The following is a 19,635-nucleotide window of genomic DNA, read 5'->3' as shown; positions in this document are numbered from 1 at the left end:
GTTTAGAAAATGGTAATAAAATATGACAAGAACACGGAGTTAAACTGTCAGAACAAATTCATCTTGATAATATCAGATAACTTTGATAGAAAGGTGTGTAATGAATTAGATTGAATAGCTGTCAGCTGTTTAATTTAAGTGCACAATTCGATAATACCACTTTAGGTCAACCAATTACCAAGCTGTGGTGTAAAAAGTTTGCATTAGCAATTAAAGAAAAAACACTTGGTCATGTCAAAGTGTATGAATAGTTTTTGGTTTGACTGTATATATTATAGCATTAAAGGGATACTCCACCACAAAATGAAAATTTTGTCATTAATCACTTACCCCCAAACCCATAAAAGCTTCAGTCGTCTTCAGAACACAATTTAAGAAAACCGGAAGGCCTGTGACTGTCCCATAGACTGCCAAATAAATAACAGTGTCAAGGTCCAGAAAAGGTATGAAAGTCATCGTCAGAATACTCCATCTGCCATTAGACGTGCAATCTGGGTTATATGAAGCAACGGGAACACTTTTTGTAAGTGAAGAAAACAAAAATAATGACTTTATTCAATAATTCCTTTGTTAAGAGTCTCCTCTGTGTCTCTCCATATCACCGTATGCTGCGTATGCTCTTCTGTATCATCCACGCCACAAGCATGCGCTGCTTCTACGTGTGTTTAGCTTGTGGCGTATATAACATATAACCCAGATTGCATGTCTGATGGCAGATGGAGTATTCTGACGACGACTTTCATACCTTTTATGGACCTTGACACTGTTATTTATTTGGCAGTCTATGGGACAGTCACAGGCCTCCAGGTTTTCATCCAAAATATCTTAAATTGTGTTCCATAGACGAACAAAGCTTTTACGGGTTTGGAACGACATGGGGGTAAGTGATTAATGACAAAATTTTCATTTTGGGGTGGAGTATCCCTTTAAGTAACATCACAAGTATAAAATGTACTTTCCTCTCTGTGTGTGTGTGTGTGTGTGTGTGTGTGTGTGTGTGTAGGTGGTGGGCAGTATGGACGCTCATCCCAGCAGGTACTGCGCCACGGTGCGTGTCCAGAGACCCAGACAGGAAGTAATTCAGGACTTGGCCTCTATGGTGCGAGAGTTACTCATCCAGTTCTACAAGTCCACTCGCTACAAACCCACCAGAATCATCTTCTACAGGGACGGCGTGTCTGAGGGCCAGTTTAGACAGGTGTGGACTCGTCTGTCTTTCCCATCACTGATAGAGTCATTTTCTGTTCATTAGAATATAAAACATGATCCTGTTTCTGCTCGCAGGTGTTGTATTATGAGCTGCTGGCCATTCGAGAGGCCTGTATCAGTCTGGAGAAGGAGTACCAGCCCGGCATCACGTACATCGTGGTGCAGAAACGCCACCACACGCGTCTCTTCTGTGCCGATCGCAACGAGAGGGTGAGTGTGCCACCTGTTTAAGCTCCTCTGGAGAGTCAGATTACTCTAAAATTATGATGAAAGAAGGCTTATGATTGAGAGACTTCAGATGCATAGTGTACTTGAGTTCACAGAAGTGACAGGAAGGATCAGTCATCAAAACAATGAAGGATGCGTCACACTGAATGCTAACACCCCAAAAAGTGAGCCAAAAAGGGGATTTCTACTTACCAGTGTTATTTTAGTATTATTTATGTAGCATTTAGTAATATTTTGAATTAGCATTTTATTTTTATTTGTTCAGTTTATCAACTTTAGTCAAAGTAATTTTGTGTGCTTCTGTCAATTTTACTAGTGTTTTTTTTTTTTTTTTTTTTTTAGTATTATTGAGAGACAATTATAGTATTTATTAATATTTGGAATCAGTTTTTGTTTTTTATATGTTCCTTTTTTATTTTGGTTAAAGTGTTTTTGTTTCAAATATGTATTTATTTAATTTTAAGTTTATTTTAAACTGAATGAAAAAGAGAAATGAAATAAAACAAGTTGATTATTATTTTTATGGTTAACATTTTTAAGGTTTTATTTTTAGTTAACTATATCTATCTATCTATCTATCTATCTATCTATCTATCTATCTATATTTTTTTAATGTGTTTTTCTTTATTTTTTTTTAATTTTATTACTGAAACTTTTTTTTTTCAGTTAGGGTGCCAGTGCAACATTTTCTGTTTAAGTTTTCAATCTAATATTTATGTTATTATATTTCAGCTCTATTTCAGTTAGCAAAAACTATTAGTTAATCACAACACTACTTGTTTATATAAGTAGAAGAGCATATAGTAGTGTGTTAAAATACTTTTTAAAAAGCAATTTTAAAACTATACACTATTAATGCAGTTTTTTTTTTTGTTTTATGTCGAGTGCTCAAGGTACTCACTCTACAATGCCCATCCCGAGTTAATGGTTATAAATTGAAGTAAACAGAATACCTAGGTCAGATTAAGGCTAGTTTATTAAGAACTCTGGATTGTCATCTGGTGAAGTGTTTTCAGACAAAACTGAAGGCTGCACCTTTTTTGAAAACATAATTTTGGCGTTGATTGCATTCTTTAAATGACTCTGTTTGTTTCCTCCACAGGTGGGTCGCAGCGGAAACATTCCTGCTGGTACGACAGTCGACACGGATATCACACACCCCTACGAGTTTGACTTTTACCTCTGCAGTCATGCTGGAATACAGGTACAGACGAGCACATTTTCACGGCCAGAAATGTCACTTCCTCCTGCCTTTTAAGCTGCCTGCTGTGTGTAAAACGGCTCCTTGTTCACTCGACAAATGATTTTGCACGCAGATTTGGATTTAGCAACGTGAATAACTGCTATGTAATCCAGCACAGGCATCCAGTCTTGAGTGTATATATTGGTGAACGGCACAAAAATACTCAAAAGAAAAATGTCTGGACACATTATAATATGAAGTTGAGGAAAAAAAATAAAATAAAATGTGTTTAAATGTATGGATGCCAATTGCGACTTTTTATCTCACAATCCTGAATTTATATTTCACATTTCAGACTTTGTTCTCAGAATCGACTTTTTTCCTCAAAATTGAGTTTTTCCTCAGATTTGCAAGTATGTAAACTTGCAAATCTGAGGAAAAACTCAATTTTGAGGAAAAAAGTTGCAGTTACATTTGTGTTTATTCTGTGGTGGAAACAAACTTGACTTTTTTTTTTCTCGCAATTGAGAGTTCATGTCTCAGTCATAATTTTTAGAATTATGAGTTTAAATCTCACAGTTTTTCTCAGAATTGATATAAACTCAATTGCATGAAAAAAAAAATTAGAATTGTGAGAGAAAATGTTACAATGCAAAAATAAATACAAATATAAAATATTTTTTGCTTAATATAATTTCTTGTATAATTTATGTATTAGATAATGGTATTAAATATATTTTTATTAAAATAACATTTCTTTATAAAAGTCTTGTTTTTGCAACACCCCTGTCAGTCTGATCAAGCTACAGTATCAAGATGTTTTTGAGAGCGTACCTTTATAGTAGAAGATGTTTTTGAAGACGTATCCTTTTTTATTAGGGAAGTGTTTGACTCTTCCTCTTCCATGTTCTGTGGGACGACAACTGCTTCACTGCTGATGAGTTCCAGCTGCTCACTTACCAGTTGTGCCACACGTATGTGCGCTGTACCCGCTCCGTCTCCATCCCCGCGCCTGCCTACTACGCCCATCTGGTGGCCTTCCGTGCGCGGTACCATTTGGTGGACAAAGAACACGACAGGTGTGTGTGCCAAGACCCGAATCTGTGGCATTGTCCTAGAGTAGCACTGTTACTGATGATAAAGCTCAAAAGTTATGTATTGTTAGGTGAATTAGACCACAGGTTGTTAACTCCCAGCATGCTTTGCATATTGCTGGATCAGGAGAGTAAATGTTGAATTTAAGTGTTATTTTATGTCTTTTTGGGTTAAGAAAAAGGCCTGTTAATGTTTAATGTTCAGTTATGTATGTTTAGAACCATTGAGAATTTTTTTTTTTTTTTTTAATATTTTGAATCAGTTTATATTTTCTGTTTTCATTCAATTTAAAAAAAAGTTTCGTAATTTTTAGTAGTTTAGTGCTTTTTTTATGTCTATGTAGTTTTTTTTTATTATTATTTATTATTATTTAGATAACCATGAAAATAGCCTTGATGCTGGCATGGCGTTAAAATGTGAATAAATAAATAAACAAAGTTATTTTAGTATGTCAAGCTAAACTAAATGAAAATGAGAAATGTTGTTGCTGAAATATATATATATATATATATATATTTAATTATGTATTTATTTAATAATTATTATTATTATTAAATTTTTTTTCCAGTTAATATTTATTTTTGAGTTTATGATTTTTATCATTTAAGTAATGAAATAGATTTTTATGGTTTTAATTTTAATTTCAGTTTTAGTTAACTCTAATAACCCTGGTTTAAAATTAAGATAACTTTAATTTTATGTAACCACTTTCCTTAAAACATTTAGTAAAATCAAAAACCCATTTTTTCAGTATAATAAATTTTGCAATTGTTTTTGTCCTAAATTCCAAATTACGCAGGATCAGAAAAAACATTTTCTGATTCGACATTTTAATGATTTTGTGTTGTGTTCTGTGATCGCTCAAGGTTTCTGTAACACAATCTCCCTTGCAGTGATACTTATTTTAGTATCACTGAAATACTATTATAGTTTTCACAAAAATGTTAAATAGTTTTTAATTTTAATATTTCTCAGTCATTTTAAATTTACTTAAAGTTTTAGTGACATTGTTGTGTGCTTTGTCATTTTTATTAGTCGTTTTAAAATGTCTATAGTTTTTATTAATTTTTATTTCAGTTATTACAGTTCGTCAAGTTTAACGAAAAAATGTATTTAATTTTTTTTGTTACATTTAATTTAGATTTTTTTTTTTTGATTAAGCAAGGGAAATGTTTTTTAACCCTGCTCGCTCTTGTCTCTCTCAGTGCCGAGGGAAGCCACGTCTCCGGACAGAGTAACGGCCGGGATCCCCAGGCGCTGGCCAAAGCTGTGCAGATTCACCACGACACCCTGAGGACCATGTACTTTGCCTAAGCCAGCTCACATCCATCCCACGTTTGACTAGTCACGCACACGAACCCGACAACCGCATACACACGCCTCACACCTCCCAAAAGCCTGTGCGTCCCTGTGGGTCGATCTCTGTGGCGATGGAAGCGCGGCCCGCCCCGACACTGTGCAGCAGGATGAGAAAGCCCTGCTTTAATTCCACACGTGGACCTCGGCACTATTATGCAATATTAAACCAGCCAACTGAGGCCGTTCTGTCATATCCCCTCCAAAACCCAAACCAAAAGGGAAGCCCGTCTATGTCCCCGCTCCTCTTCCTGTCTGTAGTTCCTAACGTTTAATTACTTTCCCTGCCTGTCACGCCTTGTACCTCAACGTTTTCTAACAGCACTTTTGCCCCTCATTGTCCTTCCCCCAAAATGAGATGATTGAAATGGAAGTGGATGGAAAGACAAGAAAGGAAGTTTCGGGGAACGCTCACACTAGCAATGTACTTTCCTCCCGTTCTCAATTATTTTTGTAGCCAATGGTGACTTAACTACGTGTTAAAGTGTCAGTCGTGAAGAACCAATTGTGCGTTAGCGTTTTAAAACAGAAAAACAAGCTTTTATTGTTAGAGAAGTGCCATTGCCGAGCGTAAAGTCCTTTATGACGTACCCCGCCGGGGGGCAGAAGGCTGACCGTTGGATTTTTTTAAGCAAATTTACGCTCTAGCTTTCATGTACTACAGCGCAAAGTGATCATGTTTTTATGCTTTTTCTTGTTCACCCGAATTCCCTCCAATATTTATTTGTCTCGATGAAATGCAGCTCCTAGCAGATTGTCTCGTTCGCTTCCCTCCTCGATTTTAAATGCATAGTCCGTGTTATGTGACCGATCATACATAGTTTAGTGCAATAATCCATTAGTGGGATGAGAATACCTCCTGTGCAAAGACTCCGTGTGCGATTGGGGGTAAAAAAGGCATCCGAAAGCACGCGATGGGCATTGCGGTTGGTTTTTAAGATGGATGGCACTTTCGTAGTTTATTTTTGGTGAAAGTAAAGCAGCGTTTCCTGACGATTGACTTAAGTGTGTTAACAAGTGCCTGCTAGAAATGCATGATGTTGGGAGGTCAGAAGCAGAACAGACGCACCTCATTTATCCAACCAAGGGCACAGTTGTGACCATGTTCGACTGTACGGCCTTAACAAAAATTCTCACGGTTTCAGCGTCTCGATTTTCACTGCCCTGCCTGTTTCAAAGGATTCCGCTGCTGTTGTACTTGTTCGAGTCTGACCGGCGGGTTCATGCTTCAGTTCGCCTAAGCATGAGGGACCGACTGGGCCACGTGTTCAAGGAGAAGCTCTGGCAGCACCTGATTCGTGCTTGTTCACTGGAGGGCCACCAGGGGTCAGTATAGTGTTTTACTTGAACGGTGCAGTGAGCGTCGGGTGCCTTACCGTCTCTCCGTGCACCATCTGAAGCATGTCCCGCTGTTTAAAGGTGATAATCTGCACTAAATAATGCGTAATGCATGGTGCTATTAGGTGCGGCCCGTGGCGGCATCAGCAACTGGCAGAGACTTAATATGTTAGATGGAACATGGGATGCATAAATGGTGCTGGTTGCATGTATTTCTCTCACTCGGAGGAGAAAATTCTCATCAGGACAGACATTTGGTTGTTTTGTATGTTTGTTTGTTTGTTTGTTAGATTTGCATTTGATTTTATTGCGTAGAAAGGTACAGCACTGTGGCCAGTTAGAATACGGTTACGGTCAATTGCACGACGCACTAGAAAGATTTCAGTTTTTATTTAAATAACAATTTCAGTCCCTTTAAAATCCAGAATGCAGTTTATGCAATCAAATAAATTCTAAAGTCTAAATAATCGAATGAAACGAGTGCAGTAGGCTGCTGTGATGGGTTTTCTGTGTTTTAGTTTTTTATGAAGTGTGCATTAGAGGTCAGACTTGTTAAAGAAGGTACACCATGTTTTATGCCCATCAAAGGTGGTTTAAGTGAGCATCGGTACAGCAGCTACTGAAACTGCGACTTTTATTTCACGGCTTATCGGTGCTTCCGAGCCTGTGTGTGGATGCCAAACAGCTGTCAGTTTCAGAAGCAATCTTGATGAGGTGTCATGCAATTTTATTTTTTGTGTAGTTTTAACTTCTAATGTATATTTGACTAACCCTTGCCTCTTATTGTGGCAGGAAATGCCTCTTTAAAGGAATAGTTTGGTTTGAATGATCACGTATTATAATTTTTACTCACTTTAGCCACAGTTTTTTCAAACTTGCATGACTTGTTTTGCTGCACATGAGATTTTAATAACCGATATCTAATGACTGATATTTAATGAACCGATATCTGTGGATATTAAAGTTAAGTTATGGCTTGAAAGCTTGGGATACAGATTCATTTTGGAGCTTGGTAGTAAAAATCAGTCCATTTTTGTTGCACAACACAAGGGTGAGAAAACCATTACACAATTTAAATTTTTCACTCCCAACGATTCCTTTAAAGCTGCAACTAGTTTTGCCTCAGTATGTTTTAACCAAAGTGTTTGTCTTGTGTTCGCAAGTAACTGTGGTAGCAGATGTCGTGGGTTCGTAGCACACTTATTGAGTTCGTTGCCTGACGTGGCTTCCGTTATTCAGAAAGCTAGAAGCGAAAGAGTCGATGCATCTTCTCCTCTCCTCTCATCTTTTATTTTAGAGCTTTTGGGAGGGTCTTCTTTTAGGGTCTAAAACGTAACACGAGTTCAAAGTTCATAGAAAGTGCCTTTCCTCATGATGGTGCTGAATAATCCGAGACTAAAGTGATAAATCAAAGAGCATATTAGTCTTACTCTTACCTTGAAGAAGGTGTTGCACACATGCAAACACACACACGTTTTTATCTCGATCTTTGTATATTCAGATACTATAATGACGACGATATATGCCAAGTATACGAGCAAACGGTTGAGATACTGTATTAGGAGTCCGGACCAATGCAATGGGTGAATGTGCTATCTTTAGATAAGGGGCAGAGCGGACACTCATATGACACGGCCTGACCCTGGACAGGAAAGCCTAGCACAGCACTTTAAAGACTGCCACCCAAACAAGGAAACAAAGTCACAGTGCTTTGCTCTCCTTTTTTTCTCCCCTTCCCTCCCCCCATAAGCCCCTTTTTTCACATACTCCAGCAAAAGATGGTCTCTAGTGCTTGAAATCTTTGCTGAGGGAAGGTTAATCGCATTTCGAAGGTTTACACGGGGCCCCGGTGACGTCTTTTTTCGGACTTCATTATGGCTGCTTAAAAATGGTATTGTTTGCGTTGCAGAGGCTGACCGATCCCTGTCAATGTGCAATGGCCCGTAGAAACCTAGACGCATCCAGTATGTGATTTGACCCCCGTGGCCTGTATTTTGTCACATGGGTGCCCGTTTGTCCAGGAGGATATACCTCGACGAGAGATCTCAAAACACTGCACCTCACTTACCTTGGTATGCTGCATATGTTATAGTGAAAGAAACTGCAAATGGGTGAATCTCATCCGAAGAACGTGTTCACATTTCACGCCAACATCACAAGACGAGTTCGATTTTGCATAATGAAAATTAAGCAAAAAATTACGATTTTTTTTTTTTTGCATAGTGATAATGAAATGCATACCCCTCCCCAAATTCTCATTATTGTAATGCAAAAATATTATGTATAAATATTAGTTGCATTGCTTTCATTTATGCTCAATTGATCATTTTTATAAAACACCAAATGTCATTCTATCGCCGTTGGGAATTACAAAATAGCTCAAAGCGTATTTTTTTGTGAAGATTAAAAAATAGGCTTCATTTTTCTCGTGCAAAATATAATTTCTAGTTGTACTACACTCCAGCAAAACGACAGAAATTAGCTATTATATTTTGCATGAAGAAAATAAAGCCTTTTTTGTGACTATTTTTATGACAATTTAACACATTTCCCCTCTCCAAATTGTCGTTGTAATGTGAAAAAAATGATTTTAATATTAAAATGGCTGTATATATTTATACATCACAATAGTACTGTATTTGTTGCATTGCTTTTCCTTCATGCTTATAAGTCAATATCATTCTATTACCATTGAGAATGATGGGAATTAAAAAAATAAAATAAAAAAATTATGAAAGTAATACAAATAATAGAATAATTGTATTGGTTGTTAAAATAGGCTTAAATTTCGTCATGCAAAATGTAATTTCTAGTGTACTACACACCAACAACACAAGACCGAAATAAGAAATTATATTTTGCATCAAGAAAACGATGCCTATTTTCGGACCATTTTATTTTTAGGCATTGTGACCATATTTTAATGACACCTAAACACATCCTCCGTCTCTGAATTCTCATTGTTGTAATGCAACATTAAAATACATCAGCACTCAAAACTGTAGGGAAAACATGCTTAATTATCATTCAAATAATGCCAAGAAAGATGGGTTGTTAAAACAGGCCTCATTTTCCTCATGCAAAATATCATTTCTTATTTGTTGTTTTGATTTTGGAGGTGGATATGTTTTCTTGAGATTCGCCCAGATATTAGTTTGATTACAGTTTAATGCTTGACTAATGCCTGACAACAATATCCTTAACAATGTTAGATTAAGAAGTCTAATTGTAAGAGAGAGAGAAAAAAAGTTGTTTTAAAATCATAACACGTATCTTTTTCTTCTTTTATTGAGCCAACTTGTATTTTGTTGTCCTATTTAAATGTGTTTTGTTTAGTTTTTTTCTTTTAATATATTGGAAATATATATGGGAAATATTTAATGGTGTATTTATTGAGGGAGTGCTTACGCGGCTGGAGTCTCCGCAGAGTTACGGGGGGCGAGTTTGGGGGTCGGGGGTCGAACGGACACCCTCGACATCCTCTAACACACACACACTCACACACACACAAGCACAACCACAGAGTGGGCTGAAGTGTTCGATAACGTCACTTCCTCCTTGACCTTTGACTAGTTGTCTGTCGAGATGGTCCACCTCTCCAGCGAAGAGGCTCGTCGCATCTCATCTCTGTACAGGACGGAGAACCACACTGACTTTGTTATTCCAAAAAGAAGAGAGAAAAAGCTGATCGTTTTCATCCAGAGCTGCTAAACGCTTAGCCATACACATTTTTTTCCCAGGAAGGATTTTACAAATGGATTCGAGAAGCAGATCATGGTATTTGTCCTTCATCATTTGCTTGAGTTCAATTGTCTTCGTGCCAGAGAGGGTCCCATTCCACTCAGATATAATATATATAAATATATGAGCCTCAGCCTTAACTGTACTCTTGTTTTTCCGATTGGACTTGAGACGTCTGTCAAAAGGCCTTCGTCGTGCGTAGAGAAGCATACTAGCTAACTCCCTGTGCGGCATCTCGCTTCTCTTTTAAACCACTAACTGTCGCGAGACGCTCGGAGATTCGGAGACGAGGCCGCTGGCTGTATTTCAAACGGTCATGCTGTCGTTTTCCAGGAGGACAGAGGCATCGAGCACCGGACGAAGTTGCATCCAAATCGCCGACCGAGTCGATTCCTAAAAATGTTTACAAAACGGTTTACTGCAACGCAACGCTCCAGCATTCCACAAAACGGACTGTGAAGCATCCGATGCAAACGTACGGCGGGTCTGTCCATCCTCCGTTTCTGTCGCTCGCGTCTCGCAGCGGCTTCCATCGCGCGCTCGTCCATGCTTAACGAAAGAGCCAAAGTTGAGCCGTTGCGATCTCCATGGCTCTGTCCTCCCATCTCTCTCTCTCTCCGTGTTCGCAACGAGTCTCTCTAATGTACCAAGGGATGTTTCTTTTCCTTTGAAATGTCTTTCTTTGTTTAATAATCCTCTCTTTGTAGATCAATGGCCTTTTAGTGTTGCTTTGCTTCAATCTGGAGTGTATCTTTCACTAATACTTGCAATAAAAAGCTTTGCTTTTGAAACACAGACCTGGCGTTTATTGGCTCTTTCCGTTTCGTCCGGCGCACTGCCGATTGATTTTGTGTCATGGTTTGGATGTACATCCTCTTCTACATCTACAGAATCGGCCGAGTGAAACTCTTAACAGGCATTTCTTGAGGTCCACTATTAATATTAGACTTAAATGACAGTTTTGCGTTTGTTTCTTAATGTTATTGAGTGTCTTCACTCTTGGTTGTCTGATCAAAGAATGGCTGTGTTCAGAATAGAGGACTAGTACACTGCATACTGCACAGTACACGTATTCATTTTTTTTTTTTTTTTTTTTTTTTTAAGCAAACACTGCAACAAAAGTAAAAAAAAAAAAAAAACTTTACCTCACTTTGTGCGTCAAATTCAGTTTGTGTCGCCCATTTATTTTTTTTCATATTCTATTCAGTTTTGTGTTCTGACATTTTATCTTTCTGCATCAAATAATGAATCAATAATATTATTATAATATTATTCAAGTGCATTGCATGGTGGAATACAGAGAATTTATTTGAGTAAATAATCAGTGCATATAATAACCAGTTTTCTATTAGTATTATTAATTTTCATTTATATATATTTTCTGAATTTTAATTTTTGTTACTTTCTTAAACTTTTAGTAATTTTGTTGTTTTTATTACATGTATATAATTTCTATTCAGCTTTGTTTTTATTTTATTTTGAGTAATTTTAGCACTTTAACTTGTTTTGAGTTTGTTGCCTATGCAGCATTTCTGAGTTTGGTTTCTAATTAGGAAAAAAAAAAAATGTAATGTAATTTTATTGCATCTACATTTGTAGTATAGAAATGCTTATATTTTAGCACTTCATCTTATTATATTGGAGTTAGTTGCCAAGCCACTATTTCAATGTTTTCACATTTTAATCTAATATTATTTATCATTTATTAAAGATTGATGAGATGAAATGATGCATAAATCACACAAGATACTGAGAAATAACAGCAGATATTAAAATCCTGTTGCAGTTATAGATAATGAGGTACAGTGTAAAGAAATGGCTTCATTCAGTTAATTTAAGTTTTTTAGTAATTTTGTCTCTTCAACTTGTATTTGAGTTAGATGCCAAAACAACATTTCTAAAAATGTACTCAAAGCATATATAATGCATTATGAAAGTATTTTACATGCATTCATTTTGTCTTGTAATGCACTTTATAATGCAAGGCATGTAATGTATAATGTCCTCTCATGAATAACTTTAACCACATACTTATCTTTTCATCAACACATTTAGAAAGTACACTGTATTAAAACCTGATAAACAGCCAGTTTCAGATGCAGCAAGGAATCTGCAAATATTAGAATGCATTTGAACTTTGATTACAATTAATAATGAAAACACAATGCATGAATAACTTTATAGTGCATTACATAAAGGCACTATACTTGAAGTTTTACTCCGTTTGCATTTAGGTTGTGATTTGATTTAAGTTTTAGTTAACAAGACCAACACTGATAATAACAATAGCAAATTAAACTATTATGAAATATACTCGGTGATGGATAAAGTGACCCAGAGACTTGTGAAGAAGTGGATTATTCATATTTCACCAGTGTCCCTGTAATATGTGCTGTGATGATACTCTCTCATCTCATCTCAGCACCTCATAAAAAAGCCACATCAGGCTGAACTTCCCGTATCCAATTCTATACCATTAATTAGCTGAATGCAAACTTTGGAAGCTCCTTTGTCTCTCTGGAAGAATATCAAAGCTAGATTAACGCTCCCTTCAGGACTGACATTTTACGCTCTTCATGTTGACAATAAGCTATTGTGCTCTGAGAAAAGAGCGGGAATGTACTACAGCTTTCCATCTGAAGAACATAAACGATAGAGTAGTGACACGGCGGATACAGGACAAGAACAAGAGATGAGATAAAGGCAGATAATTAAGAGCAGGAATGTTGGAGAACACGTGATTCTTTACACGTCTTCTCCATCTGTGAACATGCCGCATTTTGACTTCGTAATTATGGAATACAAAAGAGCTCATTATGCTAATGTCATGCTGATGGCGTTTAGACTGATTACTGTCCAGAAGAAGTCACACACTTGTCATCTGTAATGAAATATCAAGGTTAAAAGTCTTGTTGTGTGAAGTCTAGTCCACATTACAGGTTCTTGTGGTCAAAACTAAAAAAGACCATCTAATTGACATAAAGCGAACAATCACTGTTAAAGGCCTATTATTAATATTTTGAATAAGCCTTTTTCGGGTGTCATTTTAGATTTTTTTATGCTTTTCTAATTTTTCAAATTTAAATTTAATAGTTATATATTATTTCAGATTTATGATATCCAAAATAAAATTGTATATAAATACATTGTTAATTTATTTTTATTTCAGTTTTTGAACTTATTGTAATTGAGTTAGATGCCAGAGGAACATTTCTAACACTTCACTCAAAGCCTTTCTATATAATGCATTATAAAAGTAATGCTTTTCTAATTTTTCTTTAGTAATTTTAGGTTATTTAGTTTTAATTTATTCTTAAATAAAATTAATTTTATTATTGTGGTTGAAACTGGAATCTTAAGAGTGGAATAGACGGTCTAATTGACATAAAGTGACCAGTCACTGTTATACGTGACATTTAGAAGCGGATTAATCTAAAATGTGGGACAAAATTGGGGGCAGAAAATTAAGAAATCATTAAAAAAAATGATTATGTGTGTACTCCATGATTATGAGTTTTTCCATTTTTACATGGCTTCTTGCCAAATAAATTAAAGACCTATCAATTTGAGCAGATTATAAAAAAATAAATAAAAAAAAAAACACAAAAAAATTACTCAATTAGTAAAATGTTAATTTATTGATATGAGACAGTTGTCAATTAATAGTGTAGTGGTCATCATATTAATGACAGAATGTCATAACTGACCAATCAGAATCAAGTATTTCAGAAAGGATTGCATTAACTACACCTCCTGATGATGTTAGTCTAACTTGGTTAAATAAATATGCATAAATATCTTTCCAGGAAGGAACCAAAAATCTATAATACATTGATCAATGAAGTATAAAAAGGCGTGCTGAAAGCGTCAAGCGACTGGCAGTCCATCAGCTCTCGTCAGTGTCACAGTAACGCAGTAAAACTGTCCTGAGATCAGCTCACAGAGTCTCTTCACACGGCTCTCGCAGTCTCTCTCTTCTGTTATATCCACGCCTGTGTCTCCTGCAGTGGACCAAACGGGGAACACATCAAGAAACAAATGCATTTTCTTGTGCAATCAAGTGCAAAACTTTGAATTGTGTAGTTCATGTTTTAGGTTTGCCTGACGGAAGAATTGTTACTTCAATTAATATCTTTAATATAGGTAACTATTTATTGCATGTATCATCTGCAGTCACTGGAGGTCATGCATTAGTGATTTCACTACAGTCACTGATTTAATCACAGTACACTGACGGTGACGCACTGAACCTGTTCAGACGTCAGTATCTCCACCCATCAGGTGTGACGGGAATCCTTCAGGTTCAAAACCTTTTGCATTCCATGCATTGCATTACACTGATTAACAACAACAACAAAAAGCATGATTACACTCTTACTGTAATAACACAATGGTTCATTTTCTCACGGGATTTGTATAGGCCTATGTGTATTTGTTTCTTTTTGTTTTTAAAACTGTACTGCCTTAATAGTTTGATGTTTTGCACTGTTTAATAAATCAGAAAAAAGATTTGTGAACCCACTCTGAAGTTACGATCTGAATCAAATGACTCACGAACCCACTCTGAACTTCCGGTCTGAATCAAATGACTCACGATTCGTGCTCTGTAGTCCCGATCTGAATTAAGATTCGCGAACCATCATTTCAGATCCGGACATTGGAGCGTGGATCACAAATCATTCAAATGATTAGCAAACCAACTTCAAAGTTCAGATCAAAATCAAGTCTTTCGCGATGCATGATCTGAAGTCCCGATCTGAATCAAGTGAGTCGCGATACACGATCCGATTGGAGTGTTTCGAAACCGTGAATCATTTTGTGATGCAATTGTTTAACTGATTTGTATTTTGAAAAGCTCCATTTCGCCCATCACTGCAGGCTTTTTAAATCATTACAAGCAATGTTGAAAATCTTTTTTTTTTTTTTTTTTTTTTTTGCTCGTGAATCGCTTGAACTGAATGATTCAAATCATAAGTTTGAGAGTAAATGACTGTCTCAGTTGGATTGGTTTGTCAATTCCTCTGCTTTTCGTGCTTCAGTCATGTTTACTCGACACTGTCAGTACAACTACTGGCTTAGCTTGCTGTGTTACCAAATTAATAAAAACTATATAGACATATAAATATGAATAAAAATAGGGACTTGTGTTTAAACGCACCTCCACAGTATAAAGGCCAGCGATGCAGCTGCGAGCATCAGTATCAGCAGCAGAAACACAACGATAGCAGTCATGCTCCTGTTTGTGTTTTCACACGCCTCTGAAACACACACACACACACACACGGTCAACATACTGTCACTGAGCCTCTCAGGTCACTCCTGCTCGAAGCCTCATGAAAAGTAATGTTCCTGTCCTCCGTGAGAGCTGTACCTGCGCTGTATGTGGCTGAGCTGTGTCCCAGTTTGTTGCTCACCACGCAGGTGAAGTGTCCGCAGAAGCTGCCGCCGGAGACGTGCAGAGACGTCCCATCTGCCGAAACATGACCCACTTTCTCCGTTACCATCACTTTCTCATGCAGCCAAGTGAAGATGGGCTCAGTTCCCCAGGCCTCCATACAGTGAAGAACCCAGTGAGACACATTCACCATCACCGACACGTGATGCACCGCCACTGACACACACACACACACACACACACACACACACACAGCACAATTACTGGAGAAATGCACAAGGGCACAGTGAAGTCAGAAATGGGTCACTGCTATTATCAAGTGCATTTTTTTCACATTTTATTAGAAATAATTTATATTAATATTGACTTAATAAAAAGTGGGAGGTCTGTATGAATGCATTTTTACCTTTAAGTGTATAAAAGCTAAAACAGCTGTCTGTGTAACAACATAAGTGCATTTTAAATGATTTCAGTACTTATGTTCACAACATGACATCATCCTCTAGGAAGTGACATCATTTTGGAGGGAAATCAACAGCATAAACATCAAGTAAGTAATAGAATGTTTTATCAGTGTCAGTAATCAATTATCCGATGAATGATGAATGATGTTATTTGGTTTGTGTGTCTGTAAAACATTTATCCTGTTTGATTAAATCACACAAATCAGTTCAAAAGACGGTTAAAAATAATGAACCTCTAGATGACATCCTCATGTAATCTAACTGAAAATGCTTGTGGTGCTGTTTAGGTATTGATATAAAAGCGTACTTTTTTAGAAATATTTTAAATGATTTTTAATCTTAATTAGTGCACTACAGCACAAATGGGTGACAGATTTGTTATTTTTTTATGTTTTGCATGAAATGATCTTTTCAGATGAGAACTATTTGTCGTCACATTTTGTTTGCAACATTTCAAATTAAAATGAAGTTTGTATGAAAAGTGGAGGTTTTCAGGTGTGCATTCTAGGGTTACAAATGGTATAAACACCAAAACAGCAACCTGAGACTGTGTGATCTACAAAACACTACAAAGAGGAGATGTAGATGAGTTTGTTTCTTCATGGTAACAGATTTAGAGAAATGTAGCATTGCATCACTTGTTCACTCAATGGATGCTCTGCAGTGAATGGGTGCCGTCAGAATGAGAGTCCAAACAGCTGATAAAAACATCACAATAATCCACAGCACTCCAGTCCATCAGTTAACATCTGGAGAAGACAAAAGCTGAAACACATCCAGCATTAAGAAGTTTTTAACTAAAAGTCCATAATCCATAATAACACTTACTCCAGTGAAAAAAGTGCATCTCCTGTTGTCTCTCACATCAAAATCCAGACACATATTAGTTTGGAACTGTTTTTGCTTGTAAATGGTGCTTGATCTGTGCAGATTTCTCTCCTGATTCAGACAAGATTACATTTTCACTAGACGGAATAGTATTATGGATTATGGACTCATAAAGGCGATGGTTTTAAGTTAAAACATCTTAATGGATTTGTTTCCTACAAACATGCAACTTCATGCTTCAGTTATTGATGGACTGGAGTGATGTGGATTATTGTGATGTTTTTATCAGCTGTTTGGACTCTCATTCTGACGGCACCCATTCACTGCAGAGCATCCATTGCTGAGACACTGATGCAGTGACATACTTCTCCAAATCTGATGAAGAAACAAACTCATCTACATCTTGGTTGGCCTGAGGGTGAGTAAATATTCCTTTAAGAGCAGAAACTTTTGGAGAAGAACAATAGCAGGCCGTTTGAGGAATATGAGTACAGCGCATGTGAAATGAATCGAAGGCTTGAGTTGATCTTACGATACTCTTGAACGGTTTGCTGTGCAGATTGTCTCTGTCCTGACTGGTCTGTAACTGTGACCGTGTAGACCCCGGCGTCTGCTGCCTGAAAATCTGGGACCTTCAGTGTGGCTCCCTGCTGTTCCAGTGTGACTCTCCCATCTGATGCTTTAGGAGGAAACTCAGCCAATGTTGAACTCATCCCAGAAGTCTTTGCAACGTGGTCCCACGTCACTTTATTAACATGTTCACCATCCAGCAGCTCGATTTGTGCATGAAGGATCAGAGTCTGGCCTCTGATTACATACAGCAACTGCTGGTTTGTGAAGTGGACGGACAAACACTGGCCGCTCCAGAGCCCTGCCGTTACAAAATACATCAGAAAACATACAGTCATAGCTCTGATTCTGAATGCATGTGCTTGATGCAAAAGCATTTAACTGTTAATCACAATCAACTCAACCTGTCAACAGCAATCTGAAACACTAACATTCAATAAGAGTTTTTTAATATAATATATAGTTCATTCATCTAACTGCAGACTGACTGTTCATGATCGCAAAGAAATGTAAATGTTAAAAAAGGAAATCTTTATTTAATTACATAATTATTTAAAACAACAACGAGACATTTCTTATTATTATTAATGTTGAAAACAGTTGTGCTGCTTCGTATTTTGTGGAAACTGCAATATACTTTGAAGGATCTTTAAATAATAGAAAGTACAAAAGAACTAAATTTAGTAGAAATATAAAAAGAATAGAAAATTAAAAACACCAACATTCAATAAATGTTTTTTTTTATATATATATATATATATATATATATATATATATATATATATTAATATATATATATATATATATATAATATATATATATATATTATATATATAATATAATTATTCAAATAATACAGCTCATTAATCTAATTGTAGACTGTTTGTGGTTGCCGAGAAATGTTTAAAAAAAATTAAAAGTATTATTATTAAATGATATATAAAGCTGTACTGTTTATTTATTATTAATATTATTATTGCGTGTTTTTCTGGTTTCTTTAATGAATAGAAAGTTCAAAAGAACAAATATTGTGTTATTTAAAGAATAAAGTTGATTAATGTAACAGGCTAATGTGATAAGTTATCAATATATAATATTTAATAATTAATAGTAATAATAATTTATATTTTTGTGTAAACCGTGATTAAATGCATTTATTTGAAGTAGAAATAAAAAAATAAAAAAACACCAATGTTTAATGAAAGTTACATTTTTAATTAAACAATATAGTTAATCCAACGGTAGACTGTTTATGCTTGCCAAGAAATGTAAATGTAAAAAAAAAAAAAAAAAGATGAATTCGAACACAATCTAAATATTGGCGGAATTATGTAAATTTGTCATTTGCTGTGCAAGAATCATTTCTATTATGATAAGTTTTGAATAAAGCTGTCCTGCTTAATATTTTTGTGGAAACAGTGATACATATCTCTGGATCCTTGATGAAAAAAAGTTCAAAAGAACAGCATTTAACTAAGAAATAAAACCAAAACTACACTTTGGCTGCAGAATACTGCAAGTGGCCAATCAGAGTCAAGCATTCCAGAGAGCCATGAAACACAATCCACATAAACATACAGAGACATGCAGAATAACTCACAGCAGATGTGCAGAAGCAGGACGGTCCTGATGAATCGCTGTAGTCTTAGCTCCATGTCAGCTAGAAAAAAAAACAGCTGCAAGACTGAGATTCCTCATACACTATGTGACCAAAGTTCAGACACTTTCACTTTATGAGTGAGATCGCTGGACGCTTTAGATAACACACCTCTCATAACTTCCCGAAGAGACGACTGTATCCAGAAACTCCTGTCGCATAAAAGCACTAGAGCGAAGCTCCCACAGTAAACATGTTTGTGTCTCTGCAGGACTGCTGTATTCTGTGAACTCGCGTGCTCAGTACACCGAGTTCAAGGACTTTAGGCGTCACCGTGTTTGAGCTGTTTCCTTTTTCCCTTTCCTGTGTCGTAAAAGCCACTATTTTCTGTTCAAACAAACAGTTCTTGCATACAGTAAAACCCTCACATCACACTCCACCCTCAAAATCCGTTTGGACTCTTTTATTCTCTGAACAAACTTAAACATCAGTGCTTCAAAATGCTCCAGAAGCAGATTAATAAGAACAAATGAGGTAGAGAGAAAATGAATAGCACTTATATTCATTTTTGTAAACAAAACAGCTTATATCTTTACGATACATACAGTAGTAGTCATTTTAACAACTCACA

General features: G+C 36.3%; 1 protein-coding gene and 1 pseudogene across 1 annotated transcript; one reads left to right on the top strand and one right to left on the bottom strand.

Annotated features, from left to right (window-relative positions):
• The window catches only part of LOC109083968, a 40,596-nt pseudogene extending 29,651 nt beyond the window's left edge, over positions 1-10,945 (top strand).
• A 2,820-nt stretch (positions 10,946-13,765) lies between these two features.
• Positions 13,766-19,533, bottom strand: LOC122140048. Its single transcript, XM_042741756.1, has 6 exons — positions 19,176-19,533; positions 19,008-19,067; positions 17,370-17,708; positions 15,522-15,761; positions 15,309-15,408; positions 13,766-14,151 (listed from the first exon to the last, which is right to left on the bottom strand). Exons 1-6 carry the CDS (start codon positions 19,180-19,182, stop codon positions 14,088-14,090), a joined length of 810 nt encoding a protein of 269 aa, XP_042597690.1. The 5' UTR covers positions 19,183-19,533; the 3' UTR covers positions 13,766-14,087.
• Between the last annotated feature and the right edge of the window lie 102 nt (positions 19,534-19,635).

Source organism: Cyprinus carpio, chromosome B16 (genome assembly GCF_018340385.1).
Source record: "Cyprinus carpio isolate SPL01 chromosome B16, ASM1834038v1, whole genome shotgun sequence".
NCBI classification, from domain to species: domain Eukaryota; kingdom Metazoa; phylum Chordata; class Actinopteri; order Cypriniformes; family Cyprinidae; genus Cyprinus; species Cyprinus carpio.
Note: the sequence above shows the minus strand (reverse complement) of the source record. Positions and strands in the feature narration are given on the sequence as shown.

Excerpts from the sequence above, each read along its gene's own strand:
- LOC122140048 (XM_042741756.1), bottom strand. Across the intron at positions 15,762-17,369 it reads GCAAACCGTTCAAGAGTATC|TGGCGGTGCATCACGTGTCG; the intron begins GTAAGATCAACT and ends TGTGTGTGTCAG. Across the intron at positions 15,409-15,521 it reads CTCAGCCACATACAGCGCAG|AGGCGTGTGAAAACACAAAC; the intron begins GTACAGCTCTCA and ends TGTGTGTTTCAG.